Genomic DNA, 22179 nt, shown 5'->3' with positions numbered 1-22179 from the left:
TTTATGATATGATCTAACATAAAATAAACCAGGGAACAAATAATCTTTACAAAACAAGACAAGGGGTTGGCAAGACATAATAAAAGCTCTTTTTAAATTGCTGAAAGTCCAGTTAACTTTTTCTTTACGTGGAGAGATAATAGGGTCATGTAGCTCAATCAGTAAAATAACAGTAAAATACACTACCGTTCAAAAGTTTGGGATCACCCAAACAATTTCGTGTTTTCCATGAAAAGTCACACTTATTCACCACCATATGTTGTGAAATGAATAGAAAATAGAGTCAAGACATTGACAAGGTTAGAAATAATGATTTGTATTTGAAATAAGATTTTTTTTACATCAAACTTTGCTTTCGTCAAAGAATCCTCCATTTGCAGCAATTACAGCATTGCAGACCTTTGGCATTCTAGCTGTTAATTTGTTGAGGTAATCTGGAGAAATTGCACCCCACGCTTCCAGAAGCAGCTCCCACAAGTTGGATTGGTTGGATGGGCACTTCTTTGAGCAGATTGAGTTTCTGGAGCATCACATTTGTGGGGTCAATTAAACGCTCAAAATGGCCAGAAAAAGAGAACTTTCATCTGAAACTCGACAGTCTATTCTTGTTCTTAGAAATGAAGGCTATTCCATGCGAGAAATTGCTAAGAAATTGAAGATTTCCTACACCGGTGTGTACTACTCCCTTCAGAGGACAGCACAAACAGGCTCTAACAGGTACTATTTAATGAAGATGCCAGTTGGGGACCTGTGAGGCGTCTGTTTCTCAAACTAGAGACTCTAATGTACTTATCTTCTTGCTCAGTTGTGCAACGCGGCCTCCCACTTCTTTTTCTACTCTACCTCAACAAATTAACAGCTAGAATGCCAAAGGTCTGCAATGCTGTAATTGCTGCAAATGGAGGATTCTTTGACGAAAGCAAAGTTTGATGTAAAAAAAATCTTATTTCAAATACAAATCATTATTTCTAACCTTGTCAATGTCTTGACTCTATTTTTCTATTCATTTCACAACATATGGTGGTGAATAAGTGTGACTTTTCATGGAAAACACAAAATTGTTTGGGTGATCCCAAACTTTTGAACGGTAGTGTAGTTCATCATGCCAAAACAAGGGCTCATTTCCAACTCGGGCAACTCCCTCTCATAAAAGAAAAATTCACGGTGTTTGCATCACATTAGGTAGGTTTCTACCTAATGTGATGCAATTGAAGACACTGGAAAAAAGTTGGAGGGAACTTGTATTTTTGAAAGAAACTGAACTCAGCTACGGCTGTGATTCTCAAAATTGTCTTAGCGTCACAATCCTCTCCTCGAATCAACCATTGAGGAAAAAAAAGGTTGTGAAGCAGTTGTTCTCAGTATGCTTTGCAACAGGACCCAAATCTTATCCTCAGCCATGAAACTAAGGGTTTTTTTTTGTCCATGACATCTTGCAACCAATGTTTAAGTTATGACCCCACTAGCTGAGAAGCAGTTTTCTAGGGCTGAGGATGCTTCTAGGAAAGCAGGCACAGCATTTTCCTTTAGGTACTGAATTTCTTCTGCCAAACTGGTGGAGGCAGTTGAGAAGTGATCTCCAAAATAGGACGCTCCACCACCACAAGAGAATGGTCCTCCAGTAAATTCACACACATCAGATGCTGTAGGAAACAGACAGAGGTAAACCAATATCATTTCTGTTGTACAATTTTTAAGACTTTTTAATTCTGAATAAATATCTTGGTAGCTTCACTACCAGCGACCCTCTGACAGCACAACAGTGTATAGACATGTATTTCAAAACAGAAGAATTTTCTCATCACATTGCATTATTGAAATCAAATCAGTAAAAATAATTTAACAATCATCAAAATAGAAAAAACACAATGTTGACAGTGATTTATTTTTCTAGATATATTCTCACCTGGTAAGTCTTACATATCTTGAAGGCATGGCTCCGTCTAATCCTCTCCCGCTCTGGCAGACTCCTTAGGCTCATTTGATTGTATAGCAGAGTCTGCTGGTCAGGGAGGGGCTGTGGGTGAGGGGAAAAACATAAAAATGGCTATAAAATGGTCTTAATAACATAGTAAAATGGACTAAAGAAAGAACATCAGATGCAACAGTTCTGACATAAAAATTAGCTTTAAAATGCCATTTATTTAAAGACTTGTCCAAAACAATTCCTGTTGACCAAAACTATTTTAACATGTCAATGGTTGCATACCAGACTCTGGTCGATTATGCAGAACATGTACGTATCATGCAGAATGATGTGTGCGGGATTTTTCGAATTAAAGGTGACATGTGTAACAGGTGTGTCCCTCTCAGTCCACAAATGGTGCAGGCCTCGTTTCTGGAGCTTCCGGCTCCACTCTGTGTACTCCTTAGTTGCTAGGGAGAACTCAAAGATCTAGAACAAAAGAAAAGAAAAATAACTCACTGGTGTCAAATAACTTTAGCCACAGGTGCTTTACATTGCCATTAAACAATGAACAAATGACAGTCATCTTACATTATGTCGCATCAGATTAAGGGATGCACAGAAATCTCCGCCATCTTTCACATCCATTGAAATGAGAATTTTCAGCTAAATGACAATCATAAAGACAGAAAGCCACTTCATTTTGTCATTGTACAGTTACAACGAAATTTGTTCTCTGCATTTAACCCATCCTATTATATAGGAGCAGTGGGCAGCTGCAGCACCTGGGCGTAATTATAATAACAAGTGTAGGTCAGGTGAATCAGCCTTACTAAATTGTCCCTAGGTGTGAATTTGTCAGCCCTGTGATGGACTGGTGGCCTGTCCAGGGTGTTTCCCTGCCTGCTGCCCAATGACTGCTGGGATAGGCTCCAGCATTCCACAACCCCAATTGGGATAAGGGGTTTGGATAATGGCTGGATAATAATAATAATGGTCACACTTTATTTTACTGTACACTAAATAAGACGTAACAAGCTGTACTTTGTATCAAATAAGACAAAAACTAAACATATGTTCTTTATTAGGCAGTAAAACAGTTATACCCTAATTAGACACCACACACCTAAATAATGCTGTAATTAGAAACTGCATATAATGCCGTATTAGACCCAAAATGTACTATACTTATACATTTGCGATTCAACAAAGATTTTGTGGCATGGCTGAAACTGGTACCAGGCAATGTATATATACGAGGTACAGTGCATTTTGTGCAAGCTTCAAACTCGGCGCAATGGGAAGAAGAAGAAAAAAACAAACTCTCTTCAAGGTGGCAAACATTCTGCAGGATGATGACGATGAGCTCGCCACACAAACTGAGGGAAAAGCTGGCACAAAAAAAATAGTAGAATTACAACAGGTGGAGGCAGAATTGACGAAAGCCTGCAGATTGGGACATATTCTCAATTTTTTGCAAGCATTAGTGTCCTATGATGACTCTTCACTTAAAGACAAAATACTTGATGAATGCAGTAGAATAACTATCCTTAGTTCTCCGCCAATTGCGCCTTTTTACTGATGTTCTTTTATGTTATTGTTTTCCATGTGTTCCACTCCAGAAAGTGTTGCATTTTTGTTTCAACAATTGAAGTAGATCTTGCTTTTTCACTGCACCAAAAAAGTCACATTTTATGTTACATGAAACATTTGGGCAAAATCGCCCCTAACCCTAAGTAATCGATGGTGATTTTTTTTTTTCATCAATTTTGGTTATTATAAAATTGGGTCTTAAATTTCATGCTGTGTGGCATGAAAAAAAAAATCTTAATCTAATTTGTCCAATCTATCCTTAATCTAACTTAAACTGTAGAACCCTGCTTTAGTTTACAGTACAGTTCTGTTATAATGTGTCACGAATTACCCTCTAAGAAAATCTAATAAGGGTCTAACAGTGGGAAATAAAGATGGATTTCCCTTTAGGTTTACGGTGCAGTTCTTTTGAAGTGTGTTGCAAATTACCCTCTATGAAATCTAATGAGGCTCTAACATTGGAAAATAAAAATGGATTTCACTTCAGTTTATGGTACAGCTCTGTTGTAATGTGGTGCAAATTACCCTCAAAGAAGGTCTAATAAGGGTCTGATGTTTGTAAATAATGATGCGATGTCCTGACAGCTTCTATAACCTAATGTTACTTGGGGTCAAATAGTGACATGACATTAAATGTTTTGATGTCTTAACTGGTATGGGAGTAGAGTCGAGGAAGCATGTATTAGGATATGTATTACTACTTTGAGGTCACTTAGATGAGTGATGAAACGTTTCTGTCAATAAACGTGTCCAGTTGAACTAATTCACTTTCTTTGATTTTCTTACCTGGATTATTGAGTATGCATAAAGACATATGTATTACCACCTACAAACTCCACAGGACTCCGGAGGACATCCAGGTTATGAAGGACATGTCAAGTAGCGACCAGATATGATTTGTTTCTAATCAGAGTATAATATGGGATAATAGTATTTAAGTATAGTATATTTTGGTTCTAATATGGCATTATATGCAGTTTCTAATTACAGCATATTTTAGTTGTATGGTGTCTAATTAGGGTATAACTGTGTTAACTGTCTAATAAAGAACATATTTCTAGTTTTTGTCTAATTTGATACAAAGTATGGCTTGTTACGTCTTATTAGTTTACCGTAATAATACTGATGACCTACATCTAACGGTATTCTTTTTATTTCACTTGACCGCTCTTTTGAATGATGATGATGACATCCTCTGCACATGCTGCTCCGCATACATCACATAATGCACTGTTCAACTCTCTTGCAAGGTCTACCTGATGGCCTAACTAGCCAAAAATGCTAGCAGTATAAAACTTTGTCATTTTTCTGATAAAGACAACAAAGTAGCTGTTGGTTATAACTTCCCCTGAAATATCAATAGGGCATAAATTGCAAAATAACTTTAATTTACTATCTGAAAACTTGACAATCCATTCAGCATGCCAAGTTGAACAAAGCAACATCACACTAAACTCCTTAGTTCAACATTCCCATGCATCAGCGGCTGCAGTTTTTGAAAATGCCAAGACACTTTTTTGAGTAATGTCCTCTAGAAATAAGTGCCTGCTATACATACACTAATTACATTTTTCACCCTTGTTCTATACTTAAATATTAATGAAAAGGCTAAATCCACTAAAATGTATGCAATGGTGTCAATTTTGAAAAATTATATATAAAAAAAAAGGTATTGGTTTTGACCAAATCGTTTCATTTCATATCTGTATCAGCCAAGAATTCTAACTTAAAAAGGTAGGGAAAGTGCAGGGGAAAAAACAGTGGTGAAAGAAAATGGATGCACAAGAACAGGTCACTGTCACTTAAGTATAAGCCTATTTGTGTTGCAAGTTACAGGGAAAGGATGTTTCCTACTGCTTCACCGTCTTGACAAAGTTAAATGTCATGCAGTCATTATGTGGATGCTTTCCATGTTATCAATTTTAAATGCAATCTGCAGAGGGGTATCTGCTAAAGGCCTATCATGCCTATCATGTAAAATCTAAAATAAAATGGAAACTGTGGGCTTGGATGCAACGATTACCTGTTGGTCAGCATGTACCATGACTAGGTTGCTGGTTGATGGGCTGATAGCCATTGCAGTGGGACAGGAGCTGTAGATTGGAACTTTACAGTGGAGCTACACGCGCGCGCACACACACACACACACACACACACACACACACACACACACACACACACACACACACACACACACACACACACACACACACACACACACACACACACACATGCATACATACATACATACACACACACACACACACACACACACACAGACAATTAAAGCAATAATCTTGAACTTTTTCATACAAATAAATGTCGGTTTCGGCACTACCTATCTCCACCTATGGAAAAACATTAACACTAGAACGACAGGGATTTCACTCCTACCTAAAACAACCATGGACAGTCAAAATGACCACCAGGTTTTTAAACTCTATATTCTGTCAAGATAAACACTAATTGAGATATTAATGCATTGCATATGTTAGTTATGAAACGACTGACACCAAAATTATCATTTTAACAACTATAATACTATTTTTAAGCAATTTAAACTTGAGACATGGTCGAACTTGAATAGCAAAATTGAAAATATTACCTGAAAAACAAAAAGGAAAAAACATATTCCTAATCTAACAAACGTAACAAGGCCTATACAATGTGAAATGTAAAAAAAAAATGAAAATAAATATTGAAACGTCCCAAACAACGACTGGGACTTAAAAATTACTAGAACGACCATAGGTGGTCATTTTGACTACCACGGTTTTTAAACTCTATATTCTGTCAAGATAAATACCCAACTGAGATATTAATGCATTGCATTTCTGTTAAGAAACGACTGACACCAAAATGAATATTTTAACAGCTTTAATACTATTTTTCAAACAATTTAAAATCACCACTGTCCAACGCCTGTAAATACTGCAACACCAGTAGTCATGGTGTGTCTGAAACGGCGGCTGTAACCAGACATGTTAGTAATAATCAAAAATCAAGTTCAGAGTATTATTCTGCACTGGAGAACGCTAATGTATTTCTACGACAGAGCAATGAACTTCGCGAAGGAAATGACACGACCAACACACGTCATAAATAGTGACATGACGTGCACAATGACGCGCAAATTATGCGCCGTCATTTTGACCGCTCATGGTTGTTTTAGGTAGATCTTACCATAACTTTTTTTTTGTGCAATTGATCTAAAACTAATTTTAATATAAATATATGCAATTTTAGGAGCATTCAGGAAGTCGCAGGTCTGTATCTTTTATTTTCACAAAGTTTTGAAAATCCAAAACTGCCAACTTGACGGCCTTGGTCATTCTAGTGTTAATGCGCATAGGACTCACTAAAGTAACTGACGCCTTGGTCCACCAGAGAGGATAAGGCAAAGCTTCCTCTCTGGCAAACCAAACAGAGAGAAGCATCAAAGATTGTCAACTAGCGAAAGATAGTAATGTAATGTACCGAGGCAATCTTTTAGATTGGCAGTATTAACGGTTAACTACTGTTGGAGGTGTGCATATTCACACTCAGTATTTGAATTAAGATGGATTGAAGAAAAAAAAACCCAAGCAATACCATGATCAAAAAAAAAAAAAACCTTCACCTTTAGTTTGTGAAGGTTGTACACATGGATCTCACAACCAGTGTTTGCCGTGGCTAGCCATTTGCCGTCCTCACTGGCAAACATCAAGTGAATTGGCTGTCTTGCGCCTAGGGGACCCAACAACAACTATTTTAGACATGATAGCCTCAATCCTTTCATCAGACAAGAATGTGGGGACAAAAAATCTGTGGGATGGCAATTTAGTTGGTATTTGTTTGCTTGTAATTGTTATGATGGTGATTAGCAGTATTTCAGTCATGTATGGGTCTCTTACCTGACTTGGCCTTGAGGGTGTCCACATACTTGCATTCTGACTGGCTGAGGGAGACAACAATGACTGATGACTGGCTTGAAGTAGCAAAGAGTTTTGTGGAGTCGGGAGAGAAACAAAGCTGGTGGGCGGACTGTAAGATCTTTGGTAGCTTGGCCACCTAGAGGAATTTAGAGAGTACGGATGAAGGGAGGAGAGAAGACACTGACTCAACAGTTTTCATTACCACTTTTGATGTCTGCTTGGTTTGATATTTCTTTTTATTTTCCCATTCCCGCTTATCAAATGAGACCCAACTGCAAATAACTTACAGGGCTTTGACAGATAGGATATCATGAAAATGAAATATGCTGACCAATATGGCAGTTGACCAATAGGCAGAGCAGTAGGGATCTGCAAGAAAATCTACCCTTGATGCCCACCTTGGTGATGGTGACATTGTTGTTGTTGTACTGTAATCTGTAGACCTGCAACCTGGAGACTGAGGAGTACGCTAACCAACCTCCACAAGAAGACAGCGCACTGCAGCAAATATGGTCCACTCCCTGCAGAGGTCACACCACAAAGACATAACCACTACCACTAAAGCACTTTGTGACAACATTCTCAGGACTCCAAATGAAAAGGTTCAAGTGACAGGAGTACAGACAGATCAATAGGCAGGTGACTATAAACGGGCTGGCTGGATGTCCAAAACAAACAATACACCTGGAGACACATCACAATCAGAACACCCTGAAAATGATCTTAATACAAGTTACTATAGGACAGATACTCCAGCCAGGCTTTCAGGATATATATCTTCAGTACACACCTTCCTCTTCAAGTGAACCAGTTTCTCCGGTTTCTTCTTTACAGGTAGAGTATCGCCCGACTTTCCTGTCAATAAAACCTGAGTATTTATATTGGGAAAAAGCTGATTCATTCAGATTACATTGTATCTTTCCTTTGCACAGCTTCCCTATCCTACATCCTCATGTACCAGAGTGTGATGTTCTATAATGTGTGTATGCATTTCCTCACCATGTCCATCACTCTCCCCCAGTCTCCATAACTCTAGATGGTCAGGGAATTGGAAGAGCAGCATTCCTGCCTTCTTTGCACAGGACACCAGACTCCTCTACAGAGAAGACAGCCAAAGGTGACCAAGTTAGTATGGATCCAAAGGAGATTTAAAACAATGATATATTAAAAAAAAAGACTTTAAAACATTACAGCAATGCTCAAAAGTTGATTAATGTTTTTGAATATTGGTTAAAACAACATCTCTGTTATGTTTCTGCTTTCCTGAAGCATAATATGATGAACTGCGTGCTTTGCAATGTGATCAACTCGCATGAGTTTCCTGGCTTGTGAATCTAGCTAGTCCCCAAAATAATGTCAAACAAACATCTGAACTCAACATTTTAATGTTAGCTCTCATGTTTCATGTGGTAAATATCAGTAGGGGTTTATTAATTTTAAGAGCCACATCAATCATTTCACAAAATCAGCCTTCTACCATCTTAAAAACACTTCGAAACTAAGGGGCCTTCTATCACAATCTGTGAGAATTTAATCCATGCATTTATAACAAGCAGACTAGACAAACTATTGACCGGCCTCCCAAAATCAGTTGTGCGCCAACTACAGTTAATTCAAAATGCAGCAGCACATGTTCTCACCGGAACTAAAATGTATGAACACATTACACCTGTTCTTAGATCTCCGCATTGGCTCCCCGTCAAAACTAGAATCGATTTTAAAATTCTGTTAATTGTATAGAAAGCGCTGAATGGCCTTGCACCACACTATATAAAACAAATGCTAATTGCGTACAAACCAGCAAGAACTCTCTGGTCCGATGGCAGTGGTCTTTTAACCATCCTTCATGCTAGGTCTAGAGCAGGGGAAGCTGCATTTTGTATTTACGCCCCAAGTAGATGGAATGCCCTGCCTGAGGACCTGAGAGAGTCCCCCACACTGGACACATTTAAAAACAGGTTAAAAACCTTACTTTTTAAAACAGCCTACAGCTAAGTTTTTGGTGTGTGTGTGTGTCTATTTTGTATGTTTTGATATTTGTATGTTCTGCACCAACACCTGCTGATATGCATATTTATTTTTTGTATTTGCACTTTATGATTGAGTTGCAATTGTATTGCCATTTTATGTAAAGCACATTGTGTTCCCCAGTGTATGAACTGTGTTATATAAATAAAGTTTGACTTGACTAGGGGTGGTTAAGTGGTTCAGTGGTAATGACCGAAATCTTATGACTCCAAACTCACCAGATTTCTGTATTAAAAAAACATGGGGACCAGGGCGGCTGAGTTACTGCTGTTGCTTAACGCCCTGCTCCCGAAAGGACTTTGTTCACACTCCACAGAAAACTATAAAGCAGTTGCAATGAATGATATCTACTGAGGGCATTCGAAAATGACAGATGACAGTCATACTGTGTATCTGCTACCTTTCCATTCCATTATCCAAGCCACTTATCCTAATTAGGGTCGCGGGATGCTGGAGGCTATCCCAGCAGTCACTGGGCGGCAGATGGGGAGACACCCTGGACAGGCTGCCAGCCCATGACAGGGCCAACACATTCACACCTAGGGACAATTCAGTATGGCCGATTCACCTGACCTACATGTCTTTGGACTGTGGGAGGAAACCGGAGCACTTGGAGAAAACCCACGCAGACACGGGGAGAACATGCAAACTCCAACAGAGGATGACCTGGGATGACCCCCAAGGTTGGACAACCCCAAGGTTCGAATCCCGGACCTACTTGCTGTGAGGCGACCGTGCTAACCACTGTGCCACAGTGCCGCCCCTATATATCTGCTACCTTTGTCCAAATTTATTTGCCTTGCTTGCTTACTTGGTTGCTTAAAAAAGGCCAAGAATCTCAAAGTATAATTCTAGTAGGGCTGAGCAATTAATCAAATTCAAACCGACATTGCAATGTAATAGAATGCAATTTTCAAATTGCAAAGGCTGCAATTAAATAAAAAGGTTTTTGTTTTTTTGTTTGTTACACAATCTAACCATTCAGAGGGTCAGAAACACGTGGCCATGTGGGGTTCACGTACACATATGCACAGGTGAGTGAGAGCAGTAAATGAAGAAAACAACTTGCCATGCTACACTTTGATTCTAGCAATAGCATTACTATCTTGTGAAAATAGCTTCGGCAGAACAGAACACCGACGAGGTGACTTTTAGTGTTAAAAAGGAGCAGTACGTCGGTTGTCTGGACCCATTTTGGATTTAGGAAAGAAGATGCTACAGAGTCAGGTATTATGCAGAACATGCCTTGCTACCATAGTTACAACACAGGGCAACACTACAAACCTGTCCCAGCATTTAAGAAAGCATCACAAGGCCATGTATGACAGCTGCATGGCTAAAAACCTGACCACTAGTGTGTCAGGTAGGCCTAATACCACCTGGCAGGGATCACTGACCGAAATGTTCGAAAGTATATCTCCATATGAACGAGATTGAAAACGACATCGCGAAATTACTCAGGCAATAGCGGAGTTCAAAGGGAAAGATATGATACACGGTGACCAAGGCTGGGTTTGCAGCTTTTTAGTAAAGATGCTGGATAAATGGTACAGCATGCCATCCTGCACATATTTTACCCAGGTTGCCATACCGGAGCTATATAAAATATGCAGGCAGAGCTAAAAACAGCAGTTTTACGCTACTACTACGGACACGTGGTCCGCACGCGTGTGTACACACCAATTTAAATTTTTTCAATTTCTTTCAGAAAATGCAATGAAAATGAGTGTCAAGGGCAACAGGGCTGTGCAAGAAGCTGGTGGGGCACTTCTCCCGCAGTTGAAAGAGCAAGGCAGCAATAACTGAGGCACAGAGGGAGCTCAATCTTGCTGAGCACACCCTCATAACTGAGTGCCCAACAAGATGGGGCTCCAAAGAAATGATAATTGCAAGAATACTGGTAGGGTTGGAATCAATGGAGTGGGGTGCACAAGTCAAAAAGTTAAGGTGTGAATCAGTTGAATTAAGGTCTGAATCATCATCATCATAAATACTCACATGTGGGAAACTGATTTTGCGCAATGATGCCTCCTGGGTGTTCCTCTCCACTTTCTCCATCAGAGGTCTCACTACCAGCTGAGTATCCATACCTGAGAGAACAACCACATTAATTAACTGTTGAAATAGGAACTTAAGACTGAAGATAATTATGTTGTCAAGAAAAGATTCCCACTTTGCAAACCTTGGTTGATTGCAAAGTTCTGTTTTCCCGAAATGTGGATAGACATGGAAAGACTGCTACAATGACTTCCCGAGCACATGAGGTTGTATGAACAAAAACCCAAAAGGAGATTAAAACCATTGACAACATTCAATTTTTATGTTCAATGTTAGTCTTTACAAGGCAACTTTACATTCTTAAATCGTGGACCTACAGCAGTAAAATAAAGCCAGTGACGCTGACCTCCTGAAACCACAGCTGTCTCCGTCTGGGCCAGGGCCCGGATGTCATGTGTGTGGTTCTTTAAGGTCTTGGTTCGGACCCACTCCTTGTCTTGCTGGTCCATAGTCGAAGGGATAAACTGGAACTGGACTACTGTGCCCTCTGATGTCCCAGCTACCACACTGCTCTCATCCTGAAAATCATAAATACTGTAAATGCAAAGTCTATGGGGTTATAAGACTTATTTCACAAGTTCTGTTGTCTATACTTAAGGGAGACAAAAAGACACACACAAAACCTGTGAATGTACATTTCATTTGAAATATCCCGGCAAGAAACTAGCCGTATGAGGAAATTGAATAAAGAAAAAAGGAAAAAAAACAACTCCTACATTAACCCTTCCTGGACATGTAAACTCATCATTGACCATTTTCACAAAAAACTCTTTCAAAGAACAGACATAGTTGTTACAATGTATTAGGTCCATTCACCCAAACTTGAAATAAAAAGTTCATTAAGTCTAGACCAAATAAGGTGGGTTTGAAATACATGCTAGAGATCCAAGTAGGGCTGTCCCGATCATGAAATTTTAGTTGACGATTAGTTGTCATACAAATAATCGCAATCGACCTTTCGCAAAGTACCGCCCCAGAACGGTGCTTGTCCAATCCTACCTTAGCAACGGTCTGTCAAGCTTTCAAACACAACAAAATGCTGAAACGGTGTGCCTATGGGATCTGCAAATCAGACACTAGATATCTGAAAAGTTTGAAGGGGGTGTAATTTTCTTCCCCTTCCCGAAACCCAGAACGCAAGAAGCACAATGTCGGCAATAGATTTCGCAGTATAGCAGACCCCATGGCCAGCTTAATCCATCCAAAATCAACAAAAATACCTGTCTGCTCCAAGCTAAGCTTGCTACTAGCTATTATTGATAGCTAATACAGCTAACGTATTATTACTATTACTTTTACCCACACAATGCGCTGATTTCTTCCTTCATGTTTTGGTGTTTTCCGGCTACTTCCTGGATAGTTCTGAAATGCTTGACGAGCATAGCAACAGTAACTAAGGGGGGCGGGACTTTGCGAAAGGTCAATTAAATATTTGTCTTTTTTTTCTTTTCTTTTTTTGGCTTTTTCTTCTCAATTATACTTGGCCAATTACCTATTTTTTGAGCCGTCTCGGTCACTGCTCCACCCCCTCTGCCAATACGGGGAGGGCTGCAGACTACCACATGCTACCTCCGATACCTTTCTTTGGCTATATACCACGTTAACGTGCACCATCTGGTACTGTCACGTTTATATTTAGACACTCATTCAAAAGCTTCAAGAACAGCCAATTGCTGGGGATGGAACTGTGATGGTGGCTGTCTTTCCAAGTTCAGCAAATTGGGTTGTGTCATGTATTGGTTAGTTGTTTGACACCTGTCTGTAACCGTAGTGATGACGTCATGAGAAGACACATTGTATGCCAGGAGTTCTTCTGATGAAGAGAAAAAGAGTTGAATACATCTGTGTCACGAATATGATTTAATTCACTATGTCCATCAGTCTAACTGAACGTATTAAGACAGACAGACACAACACTGGCGACGAGGATAATGACCATGTTCGTTTAGTTACATAGATATTCAAGTTTAAGTAGGTAGGATGGAAAAAACCGGCATTCAGAATTTGGCTTGCTTCACCAAGATGGGCGAAGCAAGCAAAATGGGTCCAAGATGGACGAGGTGGCTAACGTCTTTTGAGCTATATGGCAGTGGCAAGGAACTCATTATTGAGGACAACTCTACAGATGCTACGAGACAGCAGAGAAGAGCTCTACTGTTACACTTAGCTGGACCAGATGTACAAGACATATTCTCAACTTTACCAAACACAGGTCAGCCAGCAGACTATGCGGCGGCAGTTCACGCTTTAAATCGCTACTTTGTACCCCAAATCAATGCAGCATATGCCACACAGGTGTTTCAGAAGCTGTCCAAAAGCCATGTGAGACTGTACAATAATGTTCCACTCGTTTGCAGCTGGCAGCCAGAGACTGTGGGTTTGGGGGGGATTCTGATAATCCGATAAGAGACACTATCCTGTGTAGATGTAAATCAACATATGTGCAGAGGAAACTGCTAGAAGAAGGGCTAGGCCTAACGCTCGACCGCACGTTACAAATAGCCTCACAGTGTGAAAATGTCGAGGAGCAGATGTCAGCCATGTCATGCACGGAGAAGGGGGAGACAGAGACTGGCAAAGGCTAGGAGAAGGAAACACTGACAACAAAACCACCTGCTGCCTTGTAGGTTGATGCCTCTTTAGGCAAAGGCTAGGAGAAGGTAACTCTGAATTCAAATCCCCAGGCACAGTCTACCCAGCTGTCAGTACCCAGGTAAACCATGGCGGCTCCGCTCAGTCAAATCGGCAGTGGTTCCGGCAACCGGCAGCTCTGTTTGTCAACTCCGCAGCAGTTCAGGCAAAAATCAACAGGATTCTTCTGCGGCCGTCTCAGCTACGCTGTGCCACCGAACAACAGAAAATCTTGCCAAGGGACACTATAGAGCATCAAATAGTGTCGTCATCTAGGGTGCACCCTCACATTTGAATATGGAGATAGTGAATAATAGATTTCTATATACTATCTTTGTATTGACTTGTGTTTTTACTCGTTTTGGGTGAAGGTGTGTGTATATTGTCTGTTCAAGTAAGCCACCACCGTGATGGAGTCTGACCTCACCATGACAACCTTTCCTCTCAGGTGAGGAGCAAAGTCGTGAAGCACCTTCTAAAATAATGTGAGCTCCAGAAGGTTTATGTGGCGAGTAGCCCCAGGCCACGCGCCCCCCATAATGGCCTGGCCGAGGGTCCCTCCTGACCTGGCTAGGGAGAAATCTGTTAAGACCTGAACGTAGTGGGGGATGCATCACAGCCGAACTCCCTCACAAAGAGTCCCAAAATCTCACATATCTCTGCGCCAGTGGGGGGACGTGGAGCTCATGCTGTTTGTCTTGCATGGTTCCTCATGTGTAGCAGCCCCAAGCACACCACTTGGTAAGCTGATGACACCATTCCGAGGAGAGACAAGACACTCCCTGCTGGCAATGAGACAGATGATAAAATGCGTCAGGTCAGCCACAACGATGCTCCCACACACTCCTCTGAGTCATAGCATGGGAATCCAAAAGCAGACCGAGGTTGGGCCTCTGCTGGCTCGGCTGAAGGGCACTCTTCAGCCGAGCAAGGGGGTTGTTAGTGAAGCCTAGCTGCATGACATGATGGATGACCAAGGCTGTATGGGCTTGAGAGAATCAGCGAGTCATCGATATAAGTTAAGATTCTCACCCCTTTCACCCCGAGTGGCTCCAACACTGTCTCCACACATTTGGAGAACGTGCGCTGAGTCAGGGAGTAATCGAAGGGGAGATGGATTTATTGATAGATCTATCCTCTCACCATGAAATGCAGGAACTTCCTGTGATGTGGCAGAATGGTGATGTGGAAATACAAGTAAGTCAGATCTATGTAAGTCATCCAGACGCCTGGCCAGATGCACTCCCAACAGCAGCTTGACTGTCAGCATATGAAACGGTTTCCGAGTAATGTAGCCGTTCAGAAGGCGCAGATCCAAAATCCACCTCACACCCCCGATTTCTTGGGAACCAGGAAATAAGAGGAAAAGAAATCCTTCTGTGCCTCCGACTAGGGATCAGTCACGATGGCTCCTTTGCAGAGAAGTGCGGTTATTTCCTCCTCAGTGCCGTGTACCCGACACAAGTGGAGAGAGAGGTCTGAAGAATGCCACTGAAAGGAGGAGGGTGATGGCAGAACTGTAGCCCATAGCCCTTCATCAAAGTTCTGTCTAGCTAGAGGGGGGAGAGGGCTGCACAGCTTCACTCACCTTGAGTGGCGAGCCATGAGCAGTAGCGCAATTGGTTCGGCAGGGGGAGTTAGAAGAGAACCACCCGCACCGTCCTTCCCCTCGCGAGAGGGCGTGTGCAAAGAGCCCTGGATGAAAGGGTTGATTAGCAGCTCAAGCTAACGGTGACTTAGCCGCTTCTCTTGCTTCATCCTCCATTGAGCCAATCACAGGGGATGACAGAGAAAAAACAATACCAGGGCTGGGCGAGGAAGCAGAGAAGTAAAAGGAGAAAAACTCACCTTTGTAGGCAACGGGCTAGCTCAACTGGAAAGCTGCTCAATAGACGTAATGCTTTGGTCACCATCTTTGTATCGGTCACCATCTCTGGTCTGAACCGCAAAGAAAGATGGTATAGCCTGTGTGCAGCCCTCACGACCAACATCACAAGGCAAAATGGAAGTGGAGCAATAATGGCAGTAACCTTCAGTTGAGGGAGCTAACTGAAATTTACTTATGATGGAAACCCCACGAGTGGCACCCCTCGTAATTGCACTCCCAGCTCGGGATGTGTGCGTCAAGGGACAGCGGCGACAACTTACCCAAAGTGACATGAACACCCTATTAGCCTAAGAGGAAGCTATCCGGCCTTCGCAAACGACATTAGCTCTACCAGGCACTAATGGAGCCAGCCAGCCACAATTAACTTATATTAGCCTTGCAAGCTGAAAGGGAGGCTAGCAGGCTGCAGTCAGCCACATTCGTGCCTCCGATAGCCAATAGTGCCGAAAGGTTGCAGTTAGCCACATTAGCCCTTCCCGTAGCTGAGGTGCCAACAGGTCGCAGTTAGCCACATTAGCTCCTCCGAGAACTAATGGTGCCGACAGGCCGCAGTCAGCCACATTAGCGCCTCCGATATCTAATGGTGCTGACAGACCACACATAGCCACATTAGCATCAAGAGAAAGAGAAGTCGAGGCCTAGGAACAGCGGGCAATGTGCACCACCTGCCCCTCATTAGCCTCATCTGGGGAAGAAGGGGAGCCACCCCCACCCCCACCCCCGGCCCAGGAGAGGCGCCTATCAAGACTAACAATGCTAGCATTAGGGACAATGAGGGCGCAGTTAGCCACGTTAGTGTCGACAGCTAACATGCCAACCAGCCACAGATCTCAGAATCTTACGTTGTGCGAGATCTGAGAAGGGCACAGCTCTTTTTAGGAGGGTGTAAGGGTTGGGGCAACACCCTTTATTGAAACTGTGAAAAATATTCTGCCTTCCGCTGGAAATGATCAAGTGAACGGGGCTTGCGGTCCTACTACAAGACAGGGCATGACGGGGAATTGGGAGGCTTGAGAGGGTGCAGGTAGACTCGCGTTAGCAGAGGAAGAGTCACGGGGCCTGTCCTCGGCAAAGCTGCAATGGCCGGGCCTAGGTGGAGGACAACGCTGCTGCGGAGGAGGAGGAGGGTGCTGGGGATGAATATGGGAGCCGAGCTGCTGACGCCTTCCAGGCTGTTTCCAGCCAGTTGACAAAGGCCTGGATGTCCGGACCAAAAAAGGAGTCATGAGAGAGGGGTGTGTTGAGAAGGAGGCACCACTCGCACTCATTCAGGGATGACAAGTCCAGCCAGAGATGCCTGTACCCCACCTGCATGGCACACATGAAATGGCCACCGTTGATGGCAAAGGCCTGGGACATCTGGAGAATGGCGGCGGCAGTCATCTGAACCTCAGTAATCTCCATAGCAGAAAGCCCGGACCGCTAGTGGGTGAACTTGTCAAGAGATTCAGCCAGAAAAGCTAAGTTGCTAGCCAGTGCCACCACCTGGAAGGCACCGGCATAGCCATGGTCAAGAAAGGTGGCAGTCAACCGGTTACGCTCAATGGGCAGGGACAGCCAACTGCCTGGCCAGAGGTAGGCTGAAGGGAGGAGGCAGACCCTGGCTGCATCCTCGATAAGAGGTACTCTCTTGTCCCACTCTCAGCCCTCCACAGAGCAGCAGGTTTATTGATAGATCTATCCTCTCACCATGAAATGCAGGAATTTCCTGTGACGTGGCAGAATGGTGATGTGGAAATACAAGTAAGTCAGATCTATGGAAGTCATCCAGACACCTGGCCAGATGCACTCCCAACAGCAGCTTGACTGTCAGCATATGAAACGGTTTCCGAGTAATGTAGCCGTTCAGGAGGCGCAGATCCAAAATCCACCTCACACCCCCGATTTCTTGGGAACCAGGAAATAAGAGGAAAAGAAATCCTTCCGTGCCTCCGACTAGGGAACAGTCACGATGGCTCCTTTGCAGAGAAGTGCGGTTATTTCCTCCTCAATGCCGTGTACCCGACACAAGTGGAGAGAGAGGTCTGAAGAATGCCACTGAAAGGAGGAGGTTGATGATAGAACTGTAGCCCATAGCCCTTCCTCAAAGTTCTGTCTAGATGGGGGGGGGGGGGGGGCTGCACAGCTTCACTCACCTTGAGTGGCGAGCCATGAGCAGTAGCGCAATTGGTAGGGACCATAAGCCACAGCCAGGGTCTTGGCACCAAGCTGGGAGGCCCACTCAGGCTGCATGTAGTGGAAGATGGGCGCCATCTTAGGACATAGCACATGAGGGTGAGGCCTACCGCATGGGTAGTGCACAAAGGCTGGCCGTGAAGTCATCCGGAGAGCAGCGGAGGGAGGAGATGGCGGAAATGGAATACCCATCCTCTCAGCGGCTGAAGAAAACAGGGTAGGCAGATCATCCAGTGGGTACCAGTGAACAGGCGACGGCTCCAAGTTGAGGAAGAGAAAGGCCAGGTCCTCTTCCTCGAAGACATGATGTCAGTCCTCCTCGTCCCAGGGTTTAGAGCGAGCTGCTGCCTCGCTTGCTGGCGCCTGGACTGCACGGGAGAGGTGGAAGTAGTCCGCGTGCTTCCACCTGTTCTCGCGCTCCACCCTGGGGAGAGCGAGGCCGCTGTTCAGAGAAAACATTTCAGCGGAAGAGGGTGTCCGGGTAGCGTAGCGGTCTTTTCCGTTGCCTACCAACACGGGGATCGCCGCTTCGACTCCCCTTGTTACCTCCGGCTTGGTCGGGCATCCCTACAGACACAACTGGCTGTGTCTGCGGGTGGGAAGCCGGACGCAGGTATGTGTCCTGGTCGCTGCACTAGCACCTCCTCTGGTGCCTGTTCAGGGAGGAAGGGGAACTGGGGGGGAATAGCGTGATCCTCCCACGCACTACGTCCCCATGGTGAAACTCCTTGCTGTCAGGTGAAAAGAAGCAGCTGGTGACTCCACATGTATCGGAGGAAGCATGTGGTAGTCTGCAGCCCTCCCTGGATCGGCAGAGGGGGTGGAGCAGTGACTGGGACAGCTCGGAAGAGTGGGGTAATTGGCCAAATACAATTGGGGAGAAAAGAGGGGGAGGAATAATAACTAAATAAAATGAAATAAAAAATAAAACATTTCAGATGTTAACTGCAACACCAGAGGGTGACAGAGAAAATTATGATTTTCCCAGTATTTAATCTCACTCACCTTTGAGACAGACAGGGTCAGGACATCCCACTTGGTGATCGAATGAGTTCGGACCAGCGTGCCCATGTGTCCATCCCACACCTGAACGTTTCCAGCTGAATCTCCGCTGATAATGGTGTAGTCAGACAGAAAGATTACACTCCACACCACCACCTCTTTTCTCTTAGATGCTCCAACACATCTATTGACAAGAATCCTGTGTGTAGAGTGGCCTGAACAGGACAGATACTTGGGTTTAATATCAATAAGTGGACAAGCACACACACACATAAATTAATACATCAGAATAACTGTGACAAAGGCCTGTTACCATGTCAGTACCATTATAATATTACATGACTTAATTCTCATGATATATGTAGTATAAACTATATTTAAATGACAAATAAGGATCAACCTTTATGGTCCATACTTTATAGCCTATATATTTTTTTAAATATGAATACCTGACAAATAGTGGGGTTTTTATGTAACTGAGCTTACTCATCAGTTTGCAATATAAACCCACTATTATACACAGGATTTATCCTCTCACTGTAAATTCTGATGACAAGTATATAAGTCGTGAGTAGGGGTGGAAATCACAGAGTAACTCACGATACGATACGGTTCTTTAAACTTTTCTATATGTTACTGTTGTTTGAGTTTGACTGTTATCAATAAAGTTGGGGAAAATTTTTTTTAATAGACATATTGATATTTGGCGCCAGTGTCTCGATAATGTATTGCAAGAGGAAGTATTACGATATATTCCAGTACCGTTATTTTATCCCACCCCTACTCGTGAGTGTTTTTTCTAAACTTAAGGAGAAAATTTTGAAATGTGATAACCTTACTCTGGAATGCATTTCCACCTAAAATAAGCTGGTGGTCAAACCATACCAGAGTAAATTTTATCGAAATGTACTCCTTAAGTAAAAAAACAAAGTATGTTTACATCTAAAACATATCTGTGGCTATGGTTAATGGATATTTAACATAGATGGAACTGATGAAAAATACTGTCTTGTCAGTTTACTGGACAACAAAAAAGTCATAACTAATACAAACCTTGTGACACCAACCCAACTTAAATGGAGGATCAGACTAGGCCAGAGCAGGTTCCATTCCAACCAAAGCTACACATTCTATAAATGCAAGCATTTGGTATGCCAGTGTAATTCACTTCTAAACAAAGTTGTATCTGCTGTGCCCAAGACAGGTTTTATTACACTTTGCTGATGGCCTCACCTGACTGAGCATCAAATACTTTGATCATGTCAATCATGCCAGCAGCAATCAGTGTTCCAGAGGGATGCCAGAACAGAGAGATGATACGACCTAAAGGGCCAAAGTAGATTTAATTTCAAATGCAATTTATGATTCTACCACACATTTTACAAGAGTACGAATAAGACGTTGAAGGAAACACGAATACTAATAATAATGATAATAACAATCCAAATTATTAGACAGCTTATCCATTGTTTTTTGCCAGCTGTGTCAATGAAAATGGTACATGTCTATATGTCAGGACTTCTAAACAATATAAATATAAAACAAATGCAATTCATGTCAGGTATAATACCAACACAGATTACTATTAGTACTCCTATGATTACTATTTACATTTTACGGTGCCTTGAATTTACTTTTGGCTGCTTCCCCCTACCTTTCTGTCTGTCGAGGTTTCTCTGAAACTGAATAGTGTCTTCCATTATTTCAAACAGTTTTACTGTTCCATCCTCACAACCAATCTGACAAGGAAAAAAAAAACATGGGTCAAAAAAATTGCAGATTGTGAAATAATAAATCCGTCCAAGGTGCTGTATAATGTGGCTTACTGCTAGGAGTGTTCCCTGGCTGTTGCTGCTCATGGTCCAAATTGGTCCTCCATAGGCCTCAATGGTGTATTTGGGCCTGAGGTTCTCCAGGTCGTATTCAGTGATGTCTCCATTCAAACCTGCACCGAATAGACGTTTTCCCACCCAGCACAAAGCCTCAATGGCCCTGCCATCTTGTCCTGGGACCACCTAAATATCAATTAAAAAAAAATATCTCAGGGTTAGCACCACAGAACTCAAATGCCGCTGTGCCTTTAAGTTTGAGAATATTAAAAATGTATTGTATGATGTTACTGTAAAAGTTTGGATGATAAGGATTTGCAGCAGTGTAACATTTCAAGACTGGGGAATCGCGTTAACAAAAATAATTCTGTGTCCCACACTGACGATTGAAGCGACCAAATTATCCACTAAGATAGTCAAGAGCCGTTTTTTTTTTAAATCGCCGTTACACTTCTCTCCTACCTTTTCTTGAAAATAATTGTCCGCGAAATTGAAGATCTCCACTGACCCATCAGATCGAGCCAAAGCCAACCTCTCCATGCAGCTGTTGAATGCTATGGTTCTAATGGCGCTGGGCATGTATTCGAAGAACCGCACTCGGTGCACTTTGAATTCACCCATTGTCGCCTATTTCTGACAACAAAGACGGGTAGGTTAGTTAGTTAGTTGGTTGGTTATAGTAAGTTAGTTAGTGTAATGGTTAGTAAACAACTATTAGATAATAACTACTACTAAAACGGACTGAATCTGGCGCTGGCTAAAACATCCTTCAGCGATCGCAGACATGTTTTGGTTAATTACACTCCTGACGATAAAGACGAAATGATGACAACATCAGAATCAAGTTACTGTTTTGCCCACTGGTACATCTGAACTTACTCGCAGAGCTCCTTTATTTGGCCTTTCTTTAACTTCCCCAATAGTTTCGTTGCAAGTACTCACGTTACAAAAAATAGGAACCACGTTGGGGATGTTTGAACCGGATGCACATTCGCAGCAAAAGCTGAGCGACACGGAAATTCATCATTGACGGTCTCCTTGGACATTTTCTTGGAAACCAGGTGATTAGACGAAAGCTCGTCAAAATCTTCTTTAATTTATCCGCTAAAATTTGGGTTGCCGTCGCTACACATGGAAATCACGTATGAATTGTAC

The 22179-nt window shown here is 42.6% G+C and overlaps 1 protein-coding gene across 1 annotated transcript; it reads right to left on the bottom strand.

The window, feature by feature from the left end:
* Positions 1 to 1078: 1078 nt before the first annotated feature.
* utp4 (UTP4 small subunit processome component) lies at positions 1079 to 21978 on the bottom strand. The gene is made up of 17 exons (XM_056282198.1): positions 21904 to 21978; positions 21487 to 21657; positions 21022 to 21210; positions 20850 to 20934; positions 20429 to 20518; positions 19199 to 19410; positions 11846 to 12017; positions 11440 to 11531; positions 8413 to 8509; positions 8204 to 8268; positions 7812 to 7934; positions 7393 to 7549; positions 7119 to 7225; positions 5523 to 5618; positions 2210 to 2395; positions 1907 to 2017; positions 1079 to 1643 (listed from the first exon to the last, which is right to left on the bottom strand). Exons 2-17 carry the CDS (start codon positions 21643 to 21645, stop codon positions 1527 to 1529), a joined length of 2058 nt encoding a protein of 685 aa, XP_056138173.1. The 5' UTR covers positions 21646 to 21657; positions 21904 to 21978; the 3' UTR covers positions 1079 to 1526.
* Positions 21979 to 22179: the final 201 nt, after the last annotated feature.

The sequence above is a fragment of the Lampris incognitus genome, chromosome 6, assembly GCF_029633865.1.
Source record: "Lampris incognitus isolate fLamInc1 chromosome 6, fLamInc1.hap2, whole genome shotgun sequence".
In the NCBI taxonomy this organism is placed as follows: domain Eukaryota; kingdom Metazoa; phylum Chordata; class Actinopteri; order Lampriformes; family Lampridae; genus Lampris; species Lampris incognitus.
The sequence above is the reverse complement of the archived record's forward strand: the minus strand, read 5'-3'. Positions and strand labels throughout refer to the sequence as shown.

Coding starts and splice junctions, on each gene's coding strand:
- utp4 (XM_056282198.1), bottom strand. CDS start 21,645: ATGGGTGAATTCAAAGTGCACCGAGTGCGGTTCTTCGAATACATGCCC. Junction 20,935..21,021: donor GCCAGGGAACACTCCTAGCA/GTAAGCCACATT, acceptor TTTCCTTGTCAG/ATTGGTTGTGAGGATGGAAC. Junction 8,510..11,439: donor GCAAAATCAGTTTCCCACAT/GTGAGTATTTAT, acceptor TCTTCTCTGTAG/AGGAGTCTGGTGTCCTGTGC.